Genomic DNA, 26,327 nt, shown 5'->3' with positions numbered 1-26,327 from the left:
AATATTACAAAACACCACCAGGCTTACAAACAGGATAGATACTGAAAAAACTGTTACACGTATGTAACTAATTATAAAAAAATAAATAAAGTAGCTTTTAATAAAATACAACGGGACTCCCAATAGGAGTCTTTTTCCCCCTCTTTTAAAAAAAACTATTTTCTTCCAGCAACGTCTTTTTACTAAATGGTAAAAAAGTAACTAAATTATTATTTTTTTCTTATAAACAAAAGCAAAAGCAAAAATAGCGCATGTAATTTCTTGTAGAATGTAAATAAAATGTTGATGCAAGTAAATTCTAATTCTTTCACAGTGGAATTACATTTATTGTCCAATAAATCTAATATCTTTTTCCTGCTATAACTGACAGGTACCCAATTAACACGTAGCATATTTACTGTAGCATTTTTACATTCTTTTTCTATTAAAATGACTTTTCAAGTCTTCGCTTAAAGTTGGCTTGTCCATCTGTAGAATGTGTAGCTAAGCATCACTGCCCTCGTAAAGTGTCCTTTTCTCAGCAATAGGTGTCCGTTAGTGAGCAAAAGCATCACTTTCCACCCGGCGTTCCTGAAGACAACCTCCGCTGTGTTTCCGCGCGCTCACAATCCATTCATCTTGAGGAACCATTTAACATGGCACGGAAGAACAAATTGCGTCCTTGTGTCCGGTAAAACGATGATAAAATAACGCGCCCCCATTTTCCGAGGATCGGGGTGTCATCCCCTTCTGTCTGCTGAGTAGGGTCCACCTGTAAGATACTTCTTTTGAGGGGTGGGACCCCATCGGCGCTGTCACGAGAGGAGGCGGTCCATGCACTTGCTTGGAAAGCGATTGGAAAAGTAAAGACCGTCTCCTGCGCTGATTGGGGCCCCGGAGGGGAGAGTGAGGAGGGCGGGAGGATTGCGCTCACGAGCCTTTGTGTTTCACTTCTAATATCTCACATATCAATAATTGAGCGCGCGAGCAGACGGACCCCACGCGCTATGTATTCTACTGCGCGCGAGCTCGGTAAGGGCCTTGATCCGCTTTCAGTCGGTTCTTCCACTACGGACTGAGAGGGGAACGAGGGGGGAAACTGTTGTAGTCCTGACTTAAACTGTTTGGAAGGACTTCGTTTTACAGTGAGGACAGGTTTTGGGGTGATTTTGGTTTGGAATTTGAGCGGGCTGTGTCTTTGCGAGAAGACTGCTGTTAGGTGCGGAGTGAAGTTGGCATGATGTTGACGTTGGTGCTAGGCGCAGTGTGGTTAGTGTGCCATGCATACGCACAGAACGAGACAGAACCCATCGTACTGGAGGGGAAATGCTTGGTCGTGTGCGACTCAAATCCCACCTCGGACCCCACTGGGACGGCTCTTGGGATATCGGTGCGTTCTGGAAGCGCCAAAGTGGCTTTTTCCGTGGTGAGGAACACGAACCACGAGCCGTCGGAGATGAGCAATCGAACAATGGTGATCTATTTCGATCAGGTAAATTTTCACTATGGAAATTATTTTGTTTTTATGTTACTTTTTGTGAATTGCGCGAGGATTTTTGTGTCACGGTTACAAATACAAACTAGGTCACAAAATCAAAGAAATATCACAGCAATGAAACCTTTAACTGATAAGCTATGTGTAATCTGGGGAGATGTCACATTTCCCTCGACTTCATTAAAGGTCAATTACAGGCTAATGTCTTTTCAATTATATCTAATAGCCGTGAACTTCTTTTTTGTGTGTCATAAAACTATCCCCCATCAGCTCTTGTATATATAATGAATGACGAACTGATTTAAACGCTTTGCTGCTTTATACCAGCCAGTGTCCATCGTAAAACCTAAAGAGCCCAAACCTAGACTAAAAAGGGCGATTTTAATCGATATTACCTGTTAATGCGTGTTTGACTTATATTCTGATTTCTGCATCATCCTTCAGGTACTTGTGAACGTTGGTAAAAGTTTCGATGAGGAAAGGAGCAATTTCTTTGCCCCGCGCAAAGGGATATACAGTTTTAATTTCCACGTAGTAAAAGTGTATAATCGTCAAACGATCCAGGTAAGTGCTCATCATACCTTTATTCTCACCATTCTCTTAAGTGTTCTGTGGTGCGCTTGGGACAGTAAAGAGTGTGTGAAAGAAAATGTGAAATTTTCAGTTATCTAGAGAGAAACGCCTTTCTTTATTCCCTCAATTAGCATGAGATTAACAACAATCCTAAAATTTGGCGCGTAGACAAGACTGGCGCGTGTTCAGGACCATGGACAGAGAATGCGCGTGACAGAGTCGCCTCCTGTCTGCACAGCATAGCCAAAAAATATATATATTTATTTATATATATATATATATATATATATATATATATATATATATATATATATATATATATATATATATATATGCTGTTTTTGGCTAATTACAGCGCATAATCATTACACTGTCGTGTCTCTCAGAGGATTCACAACTATATCCCGTTATTCCGCTCTGATCGGCGACAAAATTAGAAGCAAGCCAAATCACACATTTCCCTATTTATCTCTGAAATGCACTGAAACATTGACTAAATGAAGACAGTAAGTTGAAGATGTGTATATGACACACAAACAAATATTGAAACCAAAGCTCTCTAATCCAACTATTTAATTAGGACAAATAATACAAGAGAAAACATGTGCATAATAGTCTTGCATTGGAGGGCCTATTTCAATGTGTCTATTTTTTTTTTATGGTGCTCACACAAATTACAAGAATTATATTTGTAGCCTACTTTATATATTTATTTATACTTTTTTATGATATGCAGGGATTTTGCTCAAAATCACGCGAGTAGATTGGAAGAGTTTATGGGCTATAGGTTCTGCTGTGCATTTACTGTAAAAAGGCCAGACATTTGAGGACAGAACAGTGTTTTCAACAGATTGCTTTAAAATAGATATTGTCCTAATAATGCTTAGTTAATTCCTAGTTAATGTGTCTAGAGCAAACAGAAAGCATATTTGTACATTTCTAAACACATTAACTTATTAATCTCTATAATTGATTTAATCCTGGTTTTTCTATAGGCCTAGACCAACATTTTAGTCAGTTTGAGTGCAACTTTTTAAATATGTTTGGCTAGAGTAACACAACATATTATGTGTGAAATGCTTTCTTTAGCTGATTAAATATTTTCTTTGTTCTTTTACACTTCACACTTCAAAGAAAATATGAATTCCACTCTGTTGATCTGAGAGGGAGAAGCAAGCTTTTCTATTACCACGCAGAACATATGATAAACACAGACACACACAATGATCTGAAAGGATCCATAAATAATACAGCAACACAAAGTGTCTGTGTGGATCTCGAAGAATTCTTTGGAAGGAGAACTGCATGCATTGGGTGTAAATGTTACTCTTATAAAAATTGTATTGCAGTTTCTTTCAGCTTATATCATAGCTCATATTCCCATAGTCAATTTTATATCGTATCACAGAGTACTGTACTTCAATACTCAAAGGACAAGTCCATCTGACAACACTAGGCATCTGATGGGGAAAAGCTTTTCCCCCCTTTTATAAATTCTGGTCTGGTTTAGGTGTCAAAAACTAAGTCACATTCTGTATTTAAAATTCTAGTCTGTCATTTTCATTGCAAGTTCATTTGATCATAAAACTCACTAACATGATTTAGTTAACTTATTATATTTTGTTAACATTGGAATACTAACATACAGACTGAGTCGTCCAGCACAATTGCCAGAGAAAGTTCTTTTCATGCAAAGCTTGACGCAACACTTCTCAAAAGACAAAGCAGCAGACAGCCATGCATTTGAATATTGATTGCAGATAATATATACTGCCCATATTTTGTGAAGCACAATTCTCTTTAAACCCGCAGATGTGACAGACGTTAATTAAGAAAATTACACTCTGATCTAAAATAATGACCCTGTGAATAGATATGGCAAGGAGGAGGGGGGGGGGGACATTTTGTCATCGCTCGTGTCCAAACATTATGCATGACTGAGACAGGGGACAAAAAAAGAGGGGGTTGTCCTCCATCACTCCACAGCGTCATTTGGACAGGAAGCTGTCGGTTCCGCTAAATGCAGCATTAAATTGTGTGTTGAGAGATCCGTTCACATTATCTCACTTCTCATTTTTGGGTTCTTTCATACAATGGTCCATTTGTATGTTTTACATGATTGAGGATGGAATTAGAATTACAGGGCCTCAAAGCTGGAGGTTTGTCTTTTGGAAGGTGAAAGTCACCCAAAAATGATATAGGGTGCATGATGATGTTCTCACTTGTCATCCTGTGAACAAATGCATGTTAGTGGTGAGCATTTTGTGGTTTTTATCTCTGTGCGAGAGTGCGTTCTCATTGTGTTTTTGCATATCGATAGTGATAGCCTCTGATTTTGTGTATCTGATGGTCACGCACAACATTCAAAGGTGCCTTTCCAATAACCAAACTCATTCCTCATTGCAGTATCAAATGTCATTTTCGCTCTTCTTCTGGCTCGGTCTGAGAATGGTTGGCATAGAAAAATAGACACAAATAAAGCAATGTGCCATTTTCATTTCTTCTGGCAAAGGCCCATAAATGCTTTGATCAACTTTTATGATTTCATAGTGAGCTGCCAACTGTATTATCAAGGGGCTTGTCTGCCTGCAAAAGAAAGGGAACAAGAGTGTATAGATTACATGTATTATTGTTGGTGAGAAGATTCAAACGGCTCTGATTGATACTAATAACGTTATAGTTTCCAGTTATCCCATTGGGGTTTTGTATACAATTTTTATTCAGCCGAGCAATACCTGCTTAGCTTCTTTTTATTCTTTAAGTAAATTAGAGAGAAAAGAAAGAGTATGTGTGAATGTCCTTGTGCAGCGATAGGAAGCTACTCGCTAATCAAAATGCTTCCATGTTACAGGTGAGCCTGATGCACAACGGCTGGCCGGTGATCTCCGCCTTCGCCGGGGATCAGGACGTCACACGTGAAGCGGCCAGTAACGGCGTCCTGATTCAAATGGAGAAAGGCGACCGCGCATACCTCAAGCTGGAGCGAGGCAACCTGATGGGCGGCTGGAAGTACTCCACCTTCTCCGGATTCCTGGTCTTCCCCCTGTAGAGGAGGGGCACGCCATGGCAGGACTATTGCTCTTTAGCTCGCCGGCTTGTGGGAGATAGAAAGGGGCGGATGAGAGATAGAATGATAGCGAGAATGTAAAGAAAACATATAGGAAGTGAAAATTTTATGTGGCAGGCTCTCAGTCGCACTCACTTTGCTCTGCTGCTTGACTACAGCTCTGGACAGCCAAAACTTCTTTTTTTTATTATCCTTATGATAATTGAAATAATACGGAAAGAAAGCATACAGAGGATCGTAGCCCTTCCCGCCAACCTCTTACTCATCCCATCACAATCCACCCTCAAAAGTATTCAGCTGCTTTAAGGATTGTCCTTCACATCTTTGTATATTCTCTCCATACGTATACATACTGTGAGTTTCAAAATGCCATTGTCATTCCTCTCAGTGCAGTCGCCCCTTCTTTCTTTGGCTTCCTCCAGCTCACTCTTTCTTGTCTTTGAGAGGGCGTCTTTGCTCTGTCATGACTGAAGGATCTCTGAATCCCCACAAGAAGACTGCATACTGGATATATACATATATAAATACATAAAAAAGTTTCTATATGATTATGATATACTCAATGCCTAAATGAATCTGGTCAACTCTCTGTATTTCTGTATTTCAGTGTTAATACTTAGTGATTGTGTGTGGATTTTCAGGCTGCTGTCCAACTACCAATGCTTCTTGTTTTTGTTTCGGTCAAAAAATGTGGCTAAGATGAAACTATATCAGAAATACTATAAAGTACAAAGTTTTATTATCATTGATTGTAAGATATATGTGAATATTTAGCAGACAAAATCCTCCCTTTTAATTAATTAACCATTGTTTTTTCTTTTCTTTGATTCAATAAAAATTAAATGGTACTTTTTATTTTTCTTAATCTGATTCTGTGCATTGAAAATTTGAGATTGTCGCCTACAGGTTTTAGAGAGCAACAAACACTAATCATTTCACTGAAATTAAATCTGACAAAGCTCTGTGTGTGTGTGTGTGTGTGTGTGTGTGTGTGTGTGTGTGTGTGTGTGCCACAGAGAAACAATGACACACTCTCAGTGTGTCTCACTGTGCTCTCTCATGATGTAGACATGCTTGGCTGGTCTCTCTCTCCCTATCTCGGTCTCTTTCTCTCTCTACCGGGTGATTGGGGCCTCTCTCTGCTGCACTCAAGGCTCTAATGAGCTCCTGGGGGGAAATTAGCGCTTGCATAATAAGCAAACCCCACTGTTTACACAAAAATCATGTTGCGTACATCTTTCCTATACTCTTTTTCTTTTGTTTTTACTTAACTTTTTCATTGTCCTTAAGGTATTTCATACCATGAAAGGGATTTTTAGTCCATGTGATTCTTGGTTTAATTTGATGACAGTCTTCATCATCCCATATTTATTTTAGTTGTAACATGCACAAGAGCTGTAACCAAACTAAAAATACTCATAATTGGACAGAAAGGTTGAAATGCGGAATAACAAACACGAAAATGGAACCAAAGATGAACCCTCACTCTACCCTTCAAGCATAGCAACAGGAGCTCAAAGTTCTGACAGGCGATGCTCACCTCAGTACATTATACCACTATCTCTTCATAATATAATGCTGCGTTTGAGGGCCTTCTCAAGAAAACTTGCTGCTTCGCTGCTCACCGTTCTGTGGATATGAAGAGGGTGAATAGACAAGTGTTGAGCTGTGAAATGTTAACACAGCACCATAAGAGCCGTAGTGTCCCTGCTGGCCTGTGCCCAGACAGTAGACCCATTTTAAAACCACTCATTAGTGTCTGCACACTTATCATTTGTCTGAGCAGAACTATGGAATGAGAGCTAAGGGGCATGTGGGAAGTGAAGGGGAAAAGAGCTATAAAAGGAAATATTTAACTTCGTTTGAGGGGAAATTATGGCATGTTGATGTTTAAGTGCAATTTTAATTTGTGAAGTTATGATTCAAGATCAGTCTTTACCATTTGTTTGAATATTGAATTATAGAATCCTTAACCCTGGCAAAGCCTGACATATAATAGTCAGAAAAATAAAAAAAATGTAATGGAAGAGTTTATTGAAGCAAAAGTTAACTGAGCAAAATTATGCAATTTGTTATTTATATGGATATTATAACAGACTTACATAAAAATACATGTAAATATCAGTTGTCACTCTATATATCCCAATAATACGTCTTATTAAGATTATATTTAAAAGGTTAGTTGTATCATCAAAGCTCTGTAGTTTTAATTGTAGGGGGAAACATATAAGTTCAATACAATGATAGATATACAAATATTCTTTAAAAGCCTGTTGTATCATAGGCTATTTGATACATTCATTTTTATTTTTCTAAAAATAATGTATGGATAACAATAGTAGCCTAGCCTAAATCTAAGTTGCTTCATTCCTGTAAATGTTTATCTTGAAATATTAATTTATATAAAAGTTAGGCTGTTCTTACATTTAGCCTAGCCCACTTATTATTCGTTCAGTCATTAACGATTTCACATCAAAAAGACACCAGGACCTGAAGGTGGACATATTTAGAATTATAGGCTACTAAAAGGCCCTTTACTTGCTAAAATGGTAGGCTAAGATCAATTGGAAGGCAAGAGGTAAGACGATTGTGTACAAGTTTTTCAGCAAAGTTTTGATGTTGATCATAGAATCCTTGAAAATGAAGATATCAAATATGCTGATATATTGAGTGGTATGTGGTTAAATAAATATGGTTAAATACAGTTAGGCTACTCGCTGTCGTTTCATAAACACGTTCTTTATCTGAGTAAAATGCACTATATGATTAACTCATATTACTGACCAACATTTATTAGACTATTAAAAATGTCATAAAAGTCGGGATATGAAGTCAATCATCTTAATTTATGACTGCGCGTGACAGTGGGGTAGCCTAAGGGTCGCGAGAGATGCAAATCATGCAAGCCAAATTTTTTCTTACTGTGGCACGTGCCAGCCAGGCGCCTCTCATGGGCACGAGCTTGGTTCGATGACTGGAGTAAGGCGCATCATCCATCTCTCCTGCTCTGACTAGATTACCGGGGACTTCGGCCTTCGCTCACTACGACGATGGGACAGCGGCCCATAACGACGAAAAACAGCCATATGGTGTCTCTCCTGCAAGTGAGTTCCTGTTTAAGATTGATTGCGGGGAAAATGGTGGAGTTTTTTTTTAAAGTGCAAAGGTGACTGAAATAATGATCATCATCAGGCTGAAGAATGTAGCCTACTCAAATACACTGTGCGGCACAACGATGGTATTGGCAACGTTTACATGTAGCCTGCACATACACAATCAATTCGATTATTATAATTAAGAAATTATGTTGGATTAAGATGTTTACGTGATGGTTAAAGCTCCTCAAACCTGTTAAAAAGCCGTCTGCCATTATCGTTACCTAAATTATCCAATAAGAATGTTTTGGCGGCCATTTTGTTTATTACATTTTGTTGCAACACACACACCACAATTTTTATTAAAGACTTGTTTTTCTGCTGAAACACGTTTACACACACACACACACGATTTTCTTAATCATAAATTTTTATTATAATTGGATTTTTTAAATAAAAATATTAACTATTTCTTTTCATTTTTAATTTATAGTTTTTCTTTAATCTTCGTTTTACTTGACTTACATTTTTTTTATTTAAACATGTTCTAACCTAACACACTGTGGCCTGTTAGACTATCATAATTTTTGTAGAAAACTAATTCATAGCTCAACAAGCTAAGTGAAGGCCATGATAATTTAATAAAGGAGTAGCGTGTAATCTGTATCCTTCTCGGTCAGATGCAAAATTATTCTTTATTGGTTCTTGGCAAAGGACAACGTCTTCAGTCCCAATGTTTGTAAACCTTGCCAATTTCAGAATATAGCTGTTAGAGGACAGCTCAGTGGTAGTTTTTTCTTTAAATGCTATGGCAAAAGTGAAAAAAGAGGTGAGAGAGAGCAGCAATTAAAAGAGGAAGCGGTGAGACTCTGCAGATTGAATTTTAATTGCCATATGAGGAACCATATTAGGAATGTTTACTTTAACTGATGTTTGCTTTAACTGTGATGCTGAACAGGAGTGGAGTAATTATAACGGCCTCTGAAATTAAATGAACTGCCTGCTGAATTTGATTTGTGCTTTAGGAGCGAGTGACAGAGATGTTGACATCATTTTATCTGCTTTATCGGGGTTATGCGCTCACGTCACACCAACTCTCATAATTACGCAGCATCATCAACATCTGCTGCAGGTGGCTTGGTTTATGAGCGCATGATGCTGTTCAGGGTATTTTGCTTCCAGTTTGACGCTACTGTGTTATTTATCCAGAGAAGTGGTTTGAAAATATTTCAGACCAATCGTGCTTTGTTAAAAAAAGAAAAAGGGGGAAAAAAGGGGGGGAGATCCAGTAGGCTTACATCCAAAGATAGAGACTGTAGATGTAGCCTACCCTGTGTGGTGGTAAATCATGACTAGCCTATATCTCAATGAGTGACAAAGCACTATTTAAAAGAGTAATTTTTGCCTTAGAAGTGTTCTAAATCACCTTTTAGTTTGATCTTAACTCTACATCTTGACATTTGTCAAGTAATATATTCCAGGATTTTCTGTTTCTCATGCTTTATTTCACTTGTGTGAAAGACTGAAAGTGTTTGGTTGTTGTTGAGTCTATCATAGGCGCTAATTAGCTAAAGTTTCTGAACAAATGTTAAAGGAGAACTCCGGTCAATTTTAACATTGAGCTCATTTTTTTTTGTACATTTGGAGTGCTGTCAGTACAGAGAACAACGACAAAAATCGGTGTTGCCTACACCGTGTTATCCTCTTTTTAAAATTTGCACCCTGTTGACTTCAATGGGGCAGGTTTTAAACCTGCGTTTAGCCTGTATTTACATCCTGTTTTCGGTCGAAGTCCATAGTAATCGATTGTCGAGTTCACGCGCATAGGTTTAGTACCTATGATCACGCGCGTGAACTCGACAATTGACTACTTTGGACTTCGACCGAAAACAGGATGTAAATACAGGTATTTTCGCTGGCTGAATTATTATCATTTTTATTCATTTCTTTCACATCTACTGCAGTCAGATTCACCGTGTTCACTCACAATAAACTCACTCACATGGCTGTGCACTTGTAATGACAAATCAAGGATGTTAAAGCAGGCTAAACGCAGGTTTAAAACCTGCCCCATTGAAGTCAACAGGGTGCAAATTTTAAAAAGAGGATAACACGGTGTAGGCAACACCGATTTTTGTCGTTGTTCTCTGTACTGACAGCACTCCAAATTTACAAAAAAATGAGCTCAATGTTAAAATTGACCGGAGTTCTCCTTTAACAAAGAGAAACACACACTCTGCAAATAGTTTACTTCACCAACCAAACAAAGACAAATCTTCATTCACATATTATTTCCATGAGTGTTGTCGTGAGTTGCTTTCTCATTGATTATTTTGGAGTTAATTACATAATCCAATTTATTGTTGTGTAAAAAAACAGAAAGCACAAGCTTTTGTCTCAGGTTATGATGTTGCAACGCTAAATATAACTGTATAGTATTATGTGTCTTACGATCTGGTGAAACCCAATGTGAGATCCACCAATCGATTGATGTTCCCATGATGTTTTTTTTATTGTTTAAAATGAATGGAGAATATCTTGTGTTTTTCTGTGGGTGCTCAAGGATCGGCGCCTATGGAGTATATTGCTTTTTCTGTTGACTGCCTTGACCCCATGAAATCAAAATGGTTTTTAGTCCATGTCAATTACCTTTTGAGATCTCTAAATATTAATTAAATTCACTTTTGCTGATAAGCACATTTAAAATTTGCAACATTTTTCTTCTGGGAAAACCGATCAAATATAGTGGTGCCGGTGGCTCTTCCTGAACAACAGGTTTTTTTTGTTTTTTTTAATCGAATGCTCTCTAGAATGACAATGTCCCACCCCCTAATACCACTTGTCACTAACTAGTAATTTGCCAATCATGGTTCATAACTGTGACTAAACCATATTGGTTCATAACCAATAAGGAATGTTGTGCTCTCTGTCAGGTGATTTTATGGGGTCTTTTAAAGGTTAATTTTTTTTAACAAATGCTAGAAAATATCATTGTGAAATAAAAGGATAGCAAGATAACTTTGAAATTTAAAGAACTTGTCATATTCATTGTCAACAAGCACTAGCTTATTTCTGCACAGGCTAAGATTTAGCTCTTTCTATTATTGGGCATGAATGATCAAAGTCAATTGCATCATAAAAGATAAACACATTTTCTGGGTTGGATGCATTTAAAATGTTTCATGAAGAATGATGTGGTTAATGGCTTGGGATTTATTCTTTCTCCAGATTTTTCCATGGGGAAATAAGATTGTGAACTGCAGGGATATTGATGATATTGCCAAACGACCAAACACTTTAAATATTTAAAATGTGGTGAACTGATGTTTCAGCAGATTGCGTCACATTTTAAAGCCAGAGACAATATGTCACCACACGTGTTAACTGGTGATCAGTTGGAGACCTTTGGTAGAAAATGTGCTTGGGTGTTTGCGTATGTCCTTAATTATGTAGAAAATACTATAAATATACTATAAATAGTCTTTTGTCTTGGTGCTGCTGCATAGTTTTTTGAACTGACAGCAATTTCACATGGTCATGTTATGTTATCTCAGGAGGGATTCAGATTACATTTTTTATTTTTCACTAGTCTTATAACATTCTGAGTGATGTTTAGTCGTTCAGTGTCTCTGTGTTTTATTTTTGCCCTCTGCAACTTGTGGGCGAGAAGGCTTATTACGTTAATGGGGAACAATTGAATGTTAGTGTCACAAATTATCTCTGCGAATGATATCATTGTGCAAATTAATCCCCTTCCCATTAACAACACAGGCATGCTTAAACTGAGAGAGAGGTTTTAATCATGCTCATAATTAGTTTATGTGCGCTTCATTTAGCTACAGCGTGTTTATACAAGTCCTGTTGTACTCACTTTAGCAGGTTAATGTGTTTTCTGTTTACAAACAAAAAAAAGCAATTATCTCTTTAATCAAATTAGGCGCATTTTGAGTGCATACACCCTAGTCTGTCGTCTGCCACACTTAAGAAACAAGAGTGTGAGTTAAGCTGTTTTCAAACGTCAGCATTTCAGGAAATATATTGTCATTTGCTCTGTGCTGCATTGTGTTTTTTTTTCTTTTTCTAATTGTCTGTCTATAGTTGTCAGAATGAGTTTGTGAGAATAAAAAATGGGAGTGTGTTTTCAGAGAGCACGATCTGGATGGGTGGTGCCATAATTGGGAAGAATGACTGGTTTTGACGGGAGTGAAAACACAAAGCATTGGAATATTACATTTATTTCCCGACACGTTTCTAAGAGCTCTTTAGCAGCCCTTAAACTGTCACCAGGCTCAAGTTTGTCATTACTATAAAGGGCTGCAAATCTACAAGTCATCAAATATGGATGCAGGACTATGGAAGGGGGGGAGGGGAGGGGGGATATTTATGTGGAGAGAGGAGAATAATTGTATGACTGCCCAAGTATTTTAGATAAGTCCTAATTACGCCACAGAAAGCAGCACAGAGGGGCGGATAAGAGGAAAGTGGGGCTCAAACGTAATGTTTCTCGTTGTTTCAAGAGGGTTATGATCTGATGTAGTCATTTGAAGTGAATTTAAAGGGGTCCTATTATGCTTTTTCACTTTTTCAACCTAGTTAGAGTGTAATGTTGCTGTTTGAGCATTAAAAAAAATCTGAAAGGTTACAAAGCTCAAAGTCCTCTCCAAAGGGAGATAACTGATTTAATAGAATACACTTTTCTAGAACTACAACAGGCGGCTTGTTTGGACTATTGCGCGATTTTTTTTTTTGTTGGGCTTTATGAAGTCATAATGTTCCTCATTTAAATAATCCCCGCCCACGGAATACGCAAAAAAGCGGACGAGGCCTGGATGAGCTGCTGCTATGTCAAAGAGATGCTGTTTTTTCCACAACTCATTGTTTGACCTTCCAAAGGCTGATGAACTTAGAGTGGTTAATTTATTTTAACACTGTTCCTGAACATTATAATCCCGATGTTTATCTGTGCGCTGCACATTTTACGGAGAACAGCTTCCAGAGCCACAATGCAGACTACACATAAAAGCATCTCCTGAAATGGAGCACTTTCCACTGTTGTTGGATCACAACTTGTAAGTATGTCTTAGTTTTTGTGATTGCATTTTCTATTAACAGTAATCATAAGTTTTCTATTCGCCGACGACATCTTCCAAGCTGACAAAACCCGTTGTGGGCTTGAACGTCAAGTCACGTTGTACGGTTCCGAGTGTTGGCCAGCCACCACCAAACATGAGCAGTCCCTCCATGCTATGGAGATGCTCTGCTGGTCCCTCGGCCTCATGCGATTCGACCGCGTCATGAACGAAGATGTTCGAAGGCGCATGGGCGTGGTGCCCATAGTCCATAAGATGCGTGAAGCCCGACTCTGCTGGTATGGCCATGTCATCAGAAGTGGCGATGAGACAGTGGTGAAAACGGCCTATAATCTATCACCACCCGGGCGATGACCGGGTGGCCGGCCGAAGAAACGGTGGCTCGATCGACTGGCGTGGATATGCGCGCAGTGAATATCACCACTGATGATACCCTGGACCGAGCCAAGTGGCGAAAAGCATGCAAACAAGCGGACCCTATACAAATATGGGATACACGCTAGGACAGAGAGAGTAATTATAAGTTTTATGTTGTTGTTGCTCTCCTGCTAGCCAACATTAGTGTTAATATAGTGTTGTTTACTGTAGCTTTTGTAAGGCTGTTCACTGCCCCTTAGGAAAATTAACCATGTTTTTGTGATCGAATACTATTACCATACTTTTCCAAAAAATATCATGATTAAAGGGATAGTTCACTTTGAAATAAAATTTTGGTATGTTTTAGCTTACCTCAAGGACATCCAAGATGTAGGTGTCTTTTTTTCCGCAGTAGTTTCAATTTTGATATTTTTAGGTCAAACCGTTCTTGTCTGTCAGTCATTTAATGCAGGTCTATGGTCACTGTCTCAAAACACAAGCACAGAGTCCAAATTAAAACAATTCCCCATCGTCCAAATTAAACAATTCCCCATCGTAAGTACACATTGATGGCCTAAGACACGAAACGAGCGGTTTGTGTGAGAAAACGAACAGTATTTATCAGGGATGGAAATTAGCACCCGCCACCAGCCAAATGCGGGTGATTTTGTGTTATGGCGGGTAAACTCGCTTCACCTACCGGCCACCGTGGCGGGTAAATAAAAATATACTGTTTCACACAGACGGCAGACACTTTTAAAGGACATAAGTGTACGCTGAAATAAAGTCTCTCACCTCAGAAAAACGGACTTTCTTGTCCTGTCACGTCAGCCGTTATCCTGTTCTCGTAGCGAACGCTCTTCAATTGCACGCGCAAATGTGGCGGCGCGCGCTGTGTATCGCCTCACTGTATATAAAGTGCAAGATAAACTACGAGCATGCAACGCCGTTACGTTGTAAATTACACAAAATAAAAGTAATGCAGGGATGATTTTCATACTATTCACCAGGAGCAGTTTCCATGGTTCATTAACAGTTATTGTTAATATTGTGTATTCACCATGGTAACTGTCGTTTCCATATTAACCCCAAAATGCCACTTTATTTTTCTTTGTGTTATTTTTTATATTTTTAAATGACTCTAGTGGCTCATACCAACATTGTATTAACAAAAACTAGTTTGGGACTGCTATTTAATAGCTTTATCATAGGCCTAATGTTTATTTATTAATACTAGTCTTTACTATTAGTCATATTCTTACAATTTATGTTAAGTAAAGGGGGACAGTACTTGTGTGTGGAAATAGGCGGTTTCAATAAAACTGCTTGTGACATGTCATATTTGGCTTTGACTTTGACTGAACATTTGCTCTCACTTTGCGGAAAAAATATCGGGATATATATCGTATATCGATATTCAGCCTAAATAATCGGGATATGACTTTTGGTCCATATCGCCCAGCCCTAGTTTCATTGTTGGGACTAAAAACCTAAAACTGGAAGCCATAAAAGACCACGAATCATTCAAATGCCACATCCAGGTAAAAAAGAGAAATATATATAATAGAGAAAGAGAAAATGTCAGTATTTCATTGAGACTTGAGATTAAATAAACTGCTTAAGTATTGTAGATCTTGTAGTATTAATTTTCACATGCAGTTACACATTGTCGGTTAAAAACAAGAAAGTGGCTGGTAAAAACATTGAGTGGCTGGTAGATTTTGAAATCCACCAGCCACAGTGGCCGGTGGACAAAAAAGTTAATTTCCATCCCTGGTATTTATATCGTTTTTATCTCTTATACACAGCCACGTCCAAGTGATCTGAGGGCGCGCGCGCATCCTGGTGTGTGACGTACGCAGACTGGTGCATAGATATATACACTAGATGTCGCCTTAAAGACATTCGTTCCAATGAACTACCGTAGACAATGCGACATCTAGTGTATATATCTATGCACCAGTCTGCGTACACGTCAGATCAGATCACTTGGACGTGGCTGTGTATAAGAGGTAAAAACGATATAAATACTGTTCGTTTTCTCACACAAACCGCTCGTTTCGTGTCTTAGGCCATCAATGTGTACTTACGATGGGGAATTGTTTAATTTGGACGACGGGGAATTGTTTTAATTTGGACTCTGTGCATGCTCTTTGAGACAGTGACCATAGACCTGCATTATGACTGACAGACAAGAACGGTTTGACCTAAAAGTATCAAAATTGAAACTACTGCGGAAAAAAAGACACCTACATCTTGGATGCCCTTGAGGTAAGCTAAAACATACCAAAATTTAATTTCAAAGTGAACTATCTCTTTAAATGGTGAATAACATCGTATCTAATGTATAAGAATAACATACAATTCTGAAACGTCCTGTGAAATCCGTGCTTGCAAAGGCCGTGCATGAAATCCGTTCTGGACGATCCTCTTGTTAGTGGTTTGAAATTACCGCCATCCTTTATATTTACATTAGAGAAGATTAGTTATGGAGGGGCGGGACATTTTCCAAACACATGCTAAGCGCTGCCAATCACAACACACTGGGCTAGCTAACCAATCACAGCACATTTCGTTTTTCGGAAGGAGGGGCTTCATCGAAAACGATCGGGACAGACTGGGAAGAGAGGAGCTTTAATAATGTAAAATATGTGAAAAATAATGCGTTTTTTAAACAATCAAGCATGAAAGCATATTCTAATGCACCCCAAAGATTTTGTAAAAGGGCATAATAGGACCCCTTCAATTCTCTATTGCTTGAATTGCAGATGTACTGAGCCCCTAAAGGGACATGGTGGCAGAAAAAATTTGGGATGGGAGAACAAAATATTTTTCAAAACTTTTGCGTTTCCCTGAGACATTTTTGCGTTCTCTCTCAAAGATATTTGCATTCCCTCGCCAAACTTGCAGACGGCCCCTTCAGACTTGTCTCTCAGCCGCCTGCTCAGAGAGACCAATTTATATTACAAAGCTCATTTTGAGGAAAATTGGGTTGTAGCTCGTTGTCTACGTTACTATGATTGGAAATAGGTGTCATTTGTATTTTAACAACGGAAGTTCGAATCTGTGAATATATTGCCTTCTTTAATGAACTCCTTGAATTAAGCACTGACCGCATTTCTTTAAATTTAAATCCAAGTTCAAACTCTATGAAACACTGCCGGCGGGACATTAAAGAGGAAGTTTTTATCCAAGCTCACAACAGGTTTTGCGAGAGAACGCGAAAGATTTGAAACATATTTTTTCTCCCATTTTTTTTAATTTTATTTATTCTGATTGATCAAAAACAAACGTATTATGTCCGTGATGATTATGGATGTTGTTTGCTTTAGTGTCCCTACAAAGCTTGTGTGTGTGGAGGGGCCATGTTACATTATGAGATCCCAGAGCCCTGGATGTGCTGCTCTTCAGCGGTGCTCAGTCTGACTCTCAGATAACTGATTTCTTTTCCCCAATTGTGCCTGTGAACAGAGGGTCCGGGCATTAGCTATCTAGTTGCAGTGACACTGACTTCTCCATTCTCACACGTGCCAGTACAATCCGTTCCATCTCTAACATACTTTGGTCCCACAGCCATTGAAGATGATGAAAACTTCCCTAGTGACATTTAGTAACCTTTTCCACCAAGAGACAGGGGGATGGAGATCTGAAAGACGGAGTGGGTGAGCGAGGGAGGGGCTGACGTGGCATTCTTCTTTGTGTCACCGCGCCACATGTGCTCTCTTCCTTACCTTTTTTTTTTTCAGCCCACCTCAGTCCTTGGCACTGCCATTATGAGCTGTATTGTGCGGAAGCTTCATCCACAGTAATAGCAGCTTGTGTTTGTGAAGCCAGTGTGACCATGAAAGACGTTTCGAAAGGGGTCTCTAAATATGTCACTCACAGTACATCAGGAACATCTCTCATAATCTGTTGACTATGATCAAATAATGTTAATATGCTGCTAATAGTCTTGTCAAATAAGGGAGACAGTGTTGTCCTGGGTCCTGTGATAAGAGAGGCCCATCAAGGTACCGTATGGTAGAAGTGTTATACCTATTCAAACTCAAAAACTAACAAAACTAAACTAATTGGGTGAGCAGATAAAGTGTGTATTGTGCCATGTGTAGTCTGTAGCCCCATTTTACATTGGCACATGTAGTAATTTCAACATTTACAGGTGCTTGTCAGTGATTTCATGGTTCAAAATAGAAATACTAGTATTTTTTCCCCACAATCCTCTGGAAAAAAACTCTGGGCTGAATTTCCTAATGTTCTGAGCATTAATGCTGTTCCTGTACGCATGCGCATGTCGAGGTACCGACTGATACATGGCAACGTTCATGCATTTATTATGCAGAAAACGATTCAGTAAACATAGTTCAAATCTACACCATGCTTGTCTTTTTCTTTAATAGTTTGATAGACATCACACTATTGTTGTTTTTTAATAAACAGCAGGTTGATGTAATAATTTATTTCACATCTGAATAAATATCTCTTGCAAGCAGCATTTCATTTTGAAAATATTTTTTGACTTAACTTTAGAAATCAGATTTAACTTTTGTATTTTCTATATGAGTCAAAATCTGCTAAGGGGTAGTTGAATGTAACAAATCATGTACAAATTTGAGGGATGCGATCTGATCAGGATTTTTGCAGCCGATACTGACTACAGATTTATTGTCATTATGACGCATTCCAAACATCGTCGGACCTCTGCTAACGTGACGTGCACGTTAGTTTTTGACGGACATCGATGTCGGGATATTCAAATGATGTGAATTTGAAAACAGATGGATCGTTAGGTAATACTTGTTTATTTCTTAGCCGGCAAATATTCAGTGAAGTGATTGATGGCCATGAGTGTGTTATGCTGATTCTTTAGTTCAAATATTCCAACCAACAGCCAGCCAAAGTTTTTGATAGACGTGATGTTTGATTTTTGGGTAATTATAAAACATGCTGGAGGCATTCAAAATGCTTTTTGCGTAGTTCATTATACTTACTTTACGGAATGCCGTTTATTTTGTGGCTTAAATAAATGACATGCTACTCAAGGACAGACATATTTGGCTTGTCAAAAATGTTACATTCAGCTGTGGCAAATTCGTTCACTTCTGAAAATCAAAGGAGTGGTTTTGATGCACAAAGTTGTTTTTATTGTCTCTTATAAAAAAAATCTTTTATTTAAACTCATGAAAATTCAGATACTGTTAATAATAGCGAAAAATCACTTTTTAAAATTGTTCCATTATTACCCCCGTAGCAGATTTCAACTCTGCTATGATTTTAAAAAGTATGTGGTCTGACAAATTCAGACTTTTACCTCACATATGCTGACACATGAACATTCCAGCAAGGCATTTAGAAACAACACTAGAAACGCATTAACGCAACAAATACCTCACAACCATGTTGTTGAAATTAATACAAAGTGCAAATTGTGGTACAATTTGCAAAGTGTCAAATATTTTGGCACTTAACGCTGGTTAAAAAAATCTCACATGATTTTTGGCCCAATTCCTACAACTAAACTCAGAAATGTTGATTTGGAGGGGAATTAAATGACCAACCGACCACAATGTTTGTCAAAAACAATTTCCAATTGAATGACCACAGAATCACTGATTAGCACCTGTAAATGTTGATGTTAAATGTTTTTGCATATCCCCATGTAAAACAATGACCATCCAAATAGATTTGCAGTCTTATAACCTAATTAAGAAAATGTCTTAAATGAGAGTATTACTAATTTTTAACCATGTTTTGTCTTTTCTCCTGGGATTTTCTCTCCTCAGGTTGGTGTGAGAGTGAGTGTCCTGTGTTTTCTTTTGTAATATATGGAAAAAGATTCTGTGCTCGTGGGACGGGAAGTGAGTAATGGCACGAAGGGCATCGGATTAAACACACAGAACCACAAACTCAAAGAGATGCTCCTCTTTGCCCTCTCGCTGTCTGTCTCTTCCTCTCAAACACACATACACTCTCTCACACGCTGACTATTAGCAGATTAGTCAGCTGTTTGATCTGATAAAGGAACCCATGCCGTGGCATGTCAAAGAGAGGAGGAGAGCACAGTCTTGAGCCGTGGAGGGAGCCGATTTTTTTTTTTTTCAGACACTCAGCTCAGCCATCACCATTACATTTCATCCTCATTCTACCCTAGATTCTGCCATATCTCCTTCCAATGTGGTTTCAGAGCAATAGGATTAGATTTTCCCACTAATCTTCAGAAATTTTGTACAGGTAGTTTATATAAAGGTTCAAAGTCCCTTTATATTAGCTCCTGCAGACCTTCCAGCTTTAGCTCAGTGTTTAGATTTTTATGTCATAAATTGTATGGACATGTAAATCCTGTGTCTGTTGGTTCCAGCAGGGGATGAAGTGCTGCAACCTAATTAGAGTGGAAAGAACAATCTGGAGATTTTGATGTTAAGACTTAAGGCATTCAATTGCAGTGCTACGTAAGTTTTTGGTTCGAAGTCACTTGTTAGCTCCCTTTGCGTGTTATTACGGGATTGGAATATTTGAGCAATTGGTCACTTGAAATGCTCTTAATGACCTTAATTTAAGATAATTAAATGAGTAAATCAGTCTTTACAACATTTTTCTTTGAATTCATTATATGTTTTGTTTTATATTGAACAGCCTGGTTTCATTGTTAATACGCAGGTATCGAGAAGTAACATTTTCCGGTGCAAAGCGTGCATTATTGCATGTTTGGATAGATGCTGAAACGAATAAGAATGTTGACAATATTTAAAGTAAACATTATTACGTATTTACAGCAAAAAGAAAAATTATCATAAAAATATTTGTATAATTGCCCTTTTATCATTTTATAGATCATTTGTAGATCACTTAATCCTACCCCCAAACCCAAACACAACCATTTTATATAGGATATAAAAAGAATATATATAAAACCTGATGGACAGAAATGTGTAGAAAAAATACTTATTCTCCAATTTTGTGAAACATTTTCTACTTTGTTTGGCTGCTCACGACTAGGGTTCAGTTTAAAAGTGCAAACACACATACTTTGAAGGCTCACTTCTAGATCAACTGTGGAAAATATTAACATTCTTGCCAGTTGAACTGAGAAACATGGCAAAAGCTTTATATACAATTATAGAAATACAACTAGACATAGCAAAAGGTTCAATAGGCTACGGTGTATTTTATTAGCTGGAATGTTGAGTTAACTTAATTTCACTTGTTCTCCACTAGTATGCATGCATCTGAAAATGAAAATACTTAGAATCTTTGGATTCTCTGTATATTTCAGCTTAATTACAATTAAAGAATCATTTCTGTCACAGGAGGTTTGCCTAATACACGCTACTTGTGTGCATGTCTTTGGACTACCCTGTTTAGTGTGTGGCTTTTTGCTCCGTATTTAGTGTAAGTTATGTCCTCGTGGCAGAACGGCACAAGCTGTTTCTCCTCTGTCTGAGTGTTTTGGCCATGCTTGAGCACTGCTGCTCTGCTTGTTTCTTTAATAATCATTTTTAATGAGCTCTTCCTTATGCTATTCCCCTCTGCAGGCAGCTCAATTAATGCCTCATTCCATATCTCCACATCTCGAGTGCAGAGAGACCCCTCCCATGAGTACACCCCTCACAACACACACACACACTGATCCACAGCACAGACTGATTTCCTCTCCCAGGGTCAGATAATATGGTGTTTTCTGAAATTATGCCCAATCTAATGTGAGCTCTCCAGGTGAAAGCGGTGCGGTTTGTTTTTCAAAGGTGTCAGGAACATGCTGTTTAAGTGCAGGGAAAATGGGTATAAAAATGCCACCAGGTGGGTCACTGTGTTTGCAGTAAACAGTTCAAAAAGAGGATTTGAAATGCACTTTAAGCTGTCAGAGGAGATTACAAATTCTCTTTAGGACCGTATTAATTTTTCTTTTCCAGCCAGGAAAAAAAAAAAGAAAAAAAGATGATTATTTTAATTCACCTTAAATAAAAAAAAATCAATTAGTCAACCTCATGTCTTTCCAAACCCTCAAGACTACTGTTTATCTTCGTAACACAAATGTAGATATTTTATTGAAATCTGAGAGATTTCTGTCCCTCCATTGATAGTCCACGAAATTACCACTTTGTCGCTTCAAAAAAGTTCATAAAGAAATCGTAAATCCTGAATAGAACGGTCAGCATTTTCTAAAGAGACTGGGTTGCTTTGAATGATGGCTTTTATTTACATGTGAACATAAACAGAAGCATATGCAGAAGTACTTGCTTAATGTGTGAGGATAAACCTCATTGGTTCAGGCGGAAGCACACAAGAATGTCTCTCTTCACAAAATTTGGACTAAACCGCTCGATTCATATGGACTAGTTTTATGATTTCTTTATATATTTTTTGAAGCATCAAAGTGATAGTTGTGTAGCTGTCTATGTATGGAGGGACAGAAAGCGCTCAGATTTCATCAAAAATATCTTCATTTGTGTTCCGAGGGTGAGAAAATGATTTTTGGGTGAACTACCCCTTTAAAGTCTTAAAAGCCTTTTTAAAATATTTAATTTACTTTGAAAAAGCATTTAATTTGAAAGTGTGTACTTGTTCTGAGATTTGGCAAACAGAATCTCCATCAAATCTCCAGCTTTTTCAATATTTTACATTTATAAACTGACAATGTTAAATCATTGATATTGAAATAAAATAGTAAAGTTTAAGACAGTTCTCTAAGATCTAGGCTACTTGTATGTGCTGTTTCATCAACTTGGAAGTACTAAGTGCAAGAAGTGTTTGAAGTGGATTATTTTTTTGTTTGTGTGGATTAAATGCATACAAATAAAAGTGTTAGGCTGTCTAATGAAGTCATTTTGATGGAACTGTCCTTCGAGTTAGAGACTCAGTAATGCTTGTTGCCATGACATCCTTTACCTTTAATCTGTTTGCTTGCATTTCAATGTCAGCTCTATTGATTGCCGTTCTATTGTCTGTGGCCCTGAAGAATGTAGACTGTGTCATTCTGAGAAAAGCATAGACGGATTAAGAGATTGTGGGCCCTGGGCACAGAAACTGTTTTGACTTTTGTCTCACGCAGCATGCAGGTTTATGCCATTTTCAGCTTCTCTCTAGGTAATATTAACAAAATGTCTCCTTCATTGCCAATTTATTGCACAGGAATATCATTTAGTTATATAAAATCATTTTGTTATAGCATAATATATTAATAGTGTGATGGTATTTACTATATGGTTTATTTGATTTATATTTATTTATTTATTTATTGTTTAATTCATATGTATTATTTAGTTGTTTTTATTATTTAGCTACAGTTTTAATGATGTAATTCTCTTCAATTTGAAGTCCCTGGTTGAAATATGCTGTAAAAAGTGCATTTGTTACCTTAAATGGATAGTTCACCCAAAAATGTATATTCTGTCATCATTTACTCACCCTCAAGTTGTTCCAAACCTGTATGAAGTTATTTCTTCTGTTGAAATAAAAAAGAAGATATTTTGAAGAATGTTCAAAATATGTTCAAAATAAGAAAGAAACTCACACAGGTTTGGAACAAACTTGAGTTGAGGGTGAGTAAATAATGACAGAATACTTGGGGGTATTATCCCTTTAAGAAGCTAACTGTTAGTTCAGATATTTTTTTTTTATTCAGTCATATTAAATAATGTATTTTACCTAATTAAACCAGTCTAGATTTTTCTTTTTTTAGGTTATCTGACAAAACATTTTTTTAATGAGGTTTCAATAGGCTACATACACTATATATTCTGTGGGTATAATTCTTTGCAGATTGGATCTTAACTTTCCCTCTATGTATTCATAATTAATATGCAGTGCTGGGTAGATTACAAATTGTAGTCTGTTACTGATTCCAAATTACATGACAAATTATAGATAGTAACATAATCGATTACATTACACATTTTAGGTAATATAATCTATTGAATACTTTTTGCTTGCTTTTAGATTACTTTTGACCATTCAATTAGTTTTTCACATTGATTTGAATAGGATAATATTGGACCATATTGATCTAAAAATACAAAGAGATAGAAAATATATTCCATTCTTTATCAACAAAATGAAGTGCATTAAATATTACATTCTATCAGTGTTTCCCAAACTGGGGTTTGTTAATAATGAAATAATGAAAAACATTTTTAAACAAAAAACAATTATCATAAAAAAATTGTGGTTCAATGGATCACAATCATATCACATCGTGGTTCAGATCATATCACGGTTTGAGTCAAGGATCAGCAAGAAAAAATATTTTGGGGGTGTGCGGGTAACTTTGCTTTCTATTTCTTACTTAAAGCACACTTTAAGTACTCTGATACCGCAGCAAAGACTTACCTAATACAATTTGAACATTATTAAATGTAAGTGAACAGTCAGTAAAAATTTTAGGACAAATTTACTAATTACAAGCATAGATAATATAACAAAGTTACAAATAAAGTAAGGTCTAACTGTATAGTATTCATTTCAGGTACAGAAATGTAATAATTAAATGTAAAATTACACTATAGGGTTCACTGTATGAATTTAATATAGCCTAGATTAATCTTTGTCAAAGTTGTTTGATTAACATTAATGACATAGACAACAGTAGGTATTTTTAGGGTGCTGTCACTTTAAGACCCAATGGACGGATCCAATATAATGATACACATCTGATTTCTTTCTCAACTGGTTGTCTACTTTAAGGCTGGCTAGGGGGTTTGTTCCAGAATTTTTTTTTTGTTATGCTGGTTGAATGTCTCTTCACATCCTAATAGCAATCACTAGGTTAATTGGTACTGTAGTGTGTATATATATATATATATATATATATATATATATATATATATCATCTGTGGAAGGTGTAGGACCCAACCCGATCTCACGACAATTTGTACGAATTTACGAGGAGGTAGACCTCACTCGTACGAATTTGTACGATTTTTGCTCAATTTTACATATTTTACGAGTTGCCCAATTCGTATGAATTTGTATGAATGACCTATCTCTGCCCCCTCCCCTAAACCTAACCGTCACTGGGGTTTTAGACAAATCGTACGAATTCATACGAATCAGTCACATTTTAGTCAGAGATAGCGTTGGTAGGACCATAAAATGTTCGTAGGATCAAATCATTGCATTCATTCCGAATGCTTTGGTACAATGTCCTACCTGTCTGTCAGCATATATATTTCCATACGTCATCAGCGCGTTTCAAGCTAAAAGTTAGACAGACGTCAGTCACAGATCAGCACAAACCGAAACAGCAGCCATAGTTCTAATGACCTTATGCTGCATTCACACCATAACTACCATAATTTGGAAGAGATGACAACCTGTGATGTTATACTTGAAACTGAATTTATGCATCTCAAACACTATCAATGCCGAAATGAATCTGCAGCAGTCAGGTGATACAGGTCAATGTGGAGTGCTCTGAATAGAGGGTGGGATCTTATGCTTTCAAAGCTATTGATCTCCATAATAAAAATGTGTTTGATAGACAGATGCCTTCCACAGACAAAACAATGGTTAAATGAACTACTGAGTGATAATTCAATTAATAATTAATGTTTTCGTCAGGAGTTGATTCGATATGCAATGTTATAGCCATCTGGCTAGTTACTGAACTAGAATACTATCTGAATGTATAATCGATATGTTTTTTAGAAAGAAAAACGTAACGTGAAAAAGAAGAATTAGGTTGAATTAATTACTGCCATTGTGTGAATATGTAATCAATAAAAAAGTTATTGTAGTCTGATCACGGGTATTTTAAAATGTAATATAATCTAATTACAAGTACTTACTTATAATATTTGTAACCTAATTAGGTAATCCAGATTACATGTAATCAGTTATTAAACCAGCACTGTTTGTACGGGTTTATCCAGTATATATGTATTCAGTATTGTTCTATTCAATGTCAGGATATAGCAGTCGGATAATGTCAAAATACTGTAAGTTGTCTCTCTCCAAGGCTGTGGTATTTCTGTGGTCATGAGTCAATGCACTAACCATTTTAGTGCACTGTCCTTTTCCCTCGCAAAACTCTGATCACAATATCTCTCCACAGGCTTTCTCATTGAGTGCTTGAGATGAGAAACTCGACGAAGGTTTGCTATAGTTTTTCCCTATGAAAGTTTTGCCAATCAATTTCTGAGTATATGCAGGCCTGACAGATCCCACATCATTTCTCCGTTTGACTGACAGCGCTTCTCATTTTCTCACGACTCTTGCAACCTGATCATGGACGGTGTGTGTGTGTGTGTGTCTGAAAATGCCAAGAAGCAATTGTGTGTGTGTTTGAGTATGCATGTTCCTTTGTAGATATAAAAAAAAAAGAAAATCCAATCTTTGAACAGCATATTCCTGTCTGTCTTCGCTGGGCGCTTTCCTTTAAAGTCTATATATTGCAAAGTTGAGTTGTGATATCTTGTGCTCTGTAAATCAGTTCTTATGTCAAGAGGCTGTCAATTTAATTCAATCTAAATATGTTTTCTTTTGTGGGCTGTCAGATGGGCGATGCTGCACAGAGCACAACTCTCCTCCCCTTTTTAAGACCGTAATGTAATGAGAGACACAAGGCAGATCTGTGGGTTTGCGTGTATCGTCCAGACTATTGAAAATTACTGCTTAAAGCAGTCTCTCACTCTCCTTCTCATTGTCACTTCATCCCATTCCCATCTTAACACACTCAC

At 37.4% G+C, this 26,327-nt stretch overlaps 1 protein-coding gene across 1 annotated transcript; it reads left to right on the top strand.

The window, feature by feature from the left end:
- Positions 1–844: 844 nt before the first annotated feature.
- On the top strand, positions 845–6,063 carry cbln1 (cerebellin 1 precursor). The gene is made up of 3 exons (XM_084409054.1): positions 845–1,471; positions 1,919–2,038; positions 4,899–6,063. Exons 1-3 carry the CDS (start codon positions 1,217–1,219, stop codon positions 5,094–5,096), a joined length of 573 nt encoding a protein of 190 aa, XP_084265180.1. The 5' UTR covers positions 845–1,216; the 3' UTR covers positions 5,097–6,063.
- The last annotated feature ends 20,264 nt before the right edge of the window (positions 6,064–26,327 follow it).

This window comes from Rutilus rutilus (assembly GCF_951802725.1).
Source record: "Rutilus rutilus genome assembly, chromosome: 5".
NCBI lineage: Eukaryota > Metazoa > Chordata > Actinopteri > Cypriniformes > Leuciscidae > Rutilus > Rutilus rutilus.
Note: the sequence above shows the minus strand (reverse complement) of the source record. Positions and strands in the feature narration are given on the sequence as shown.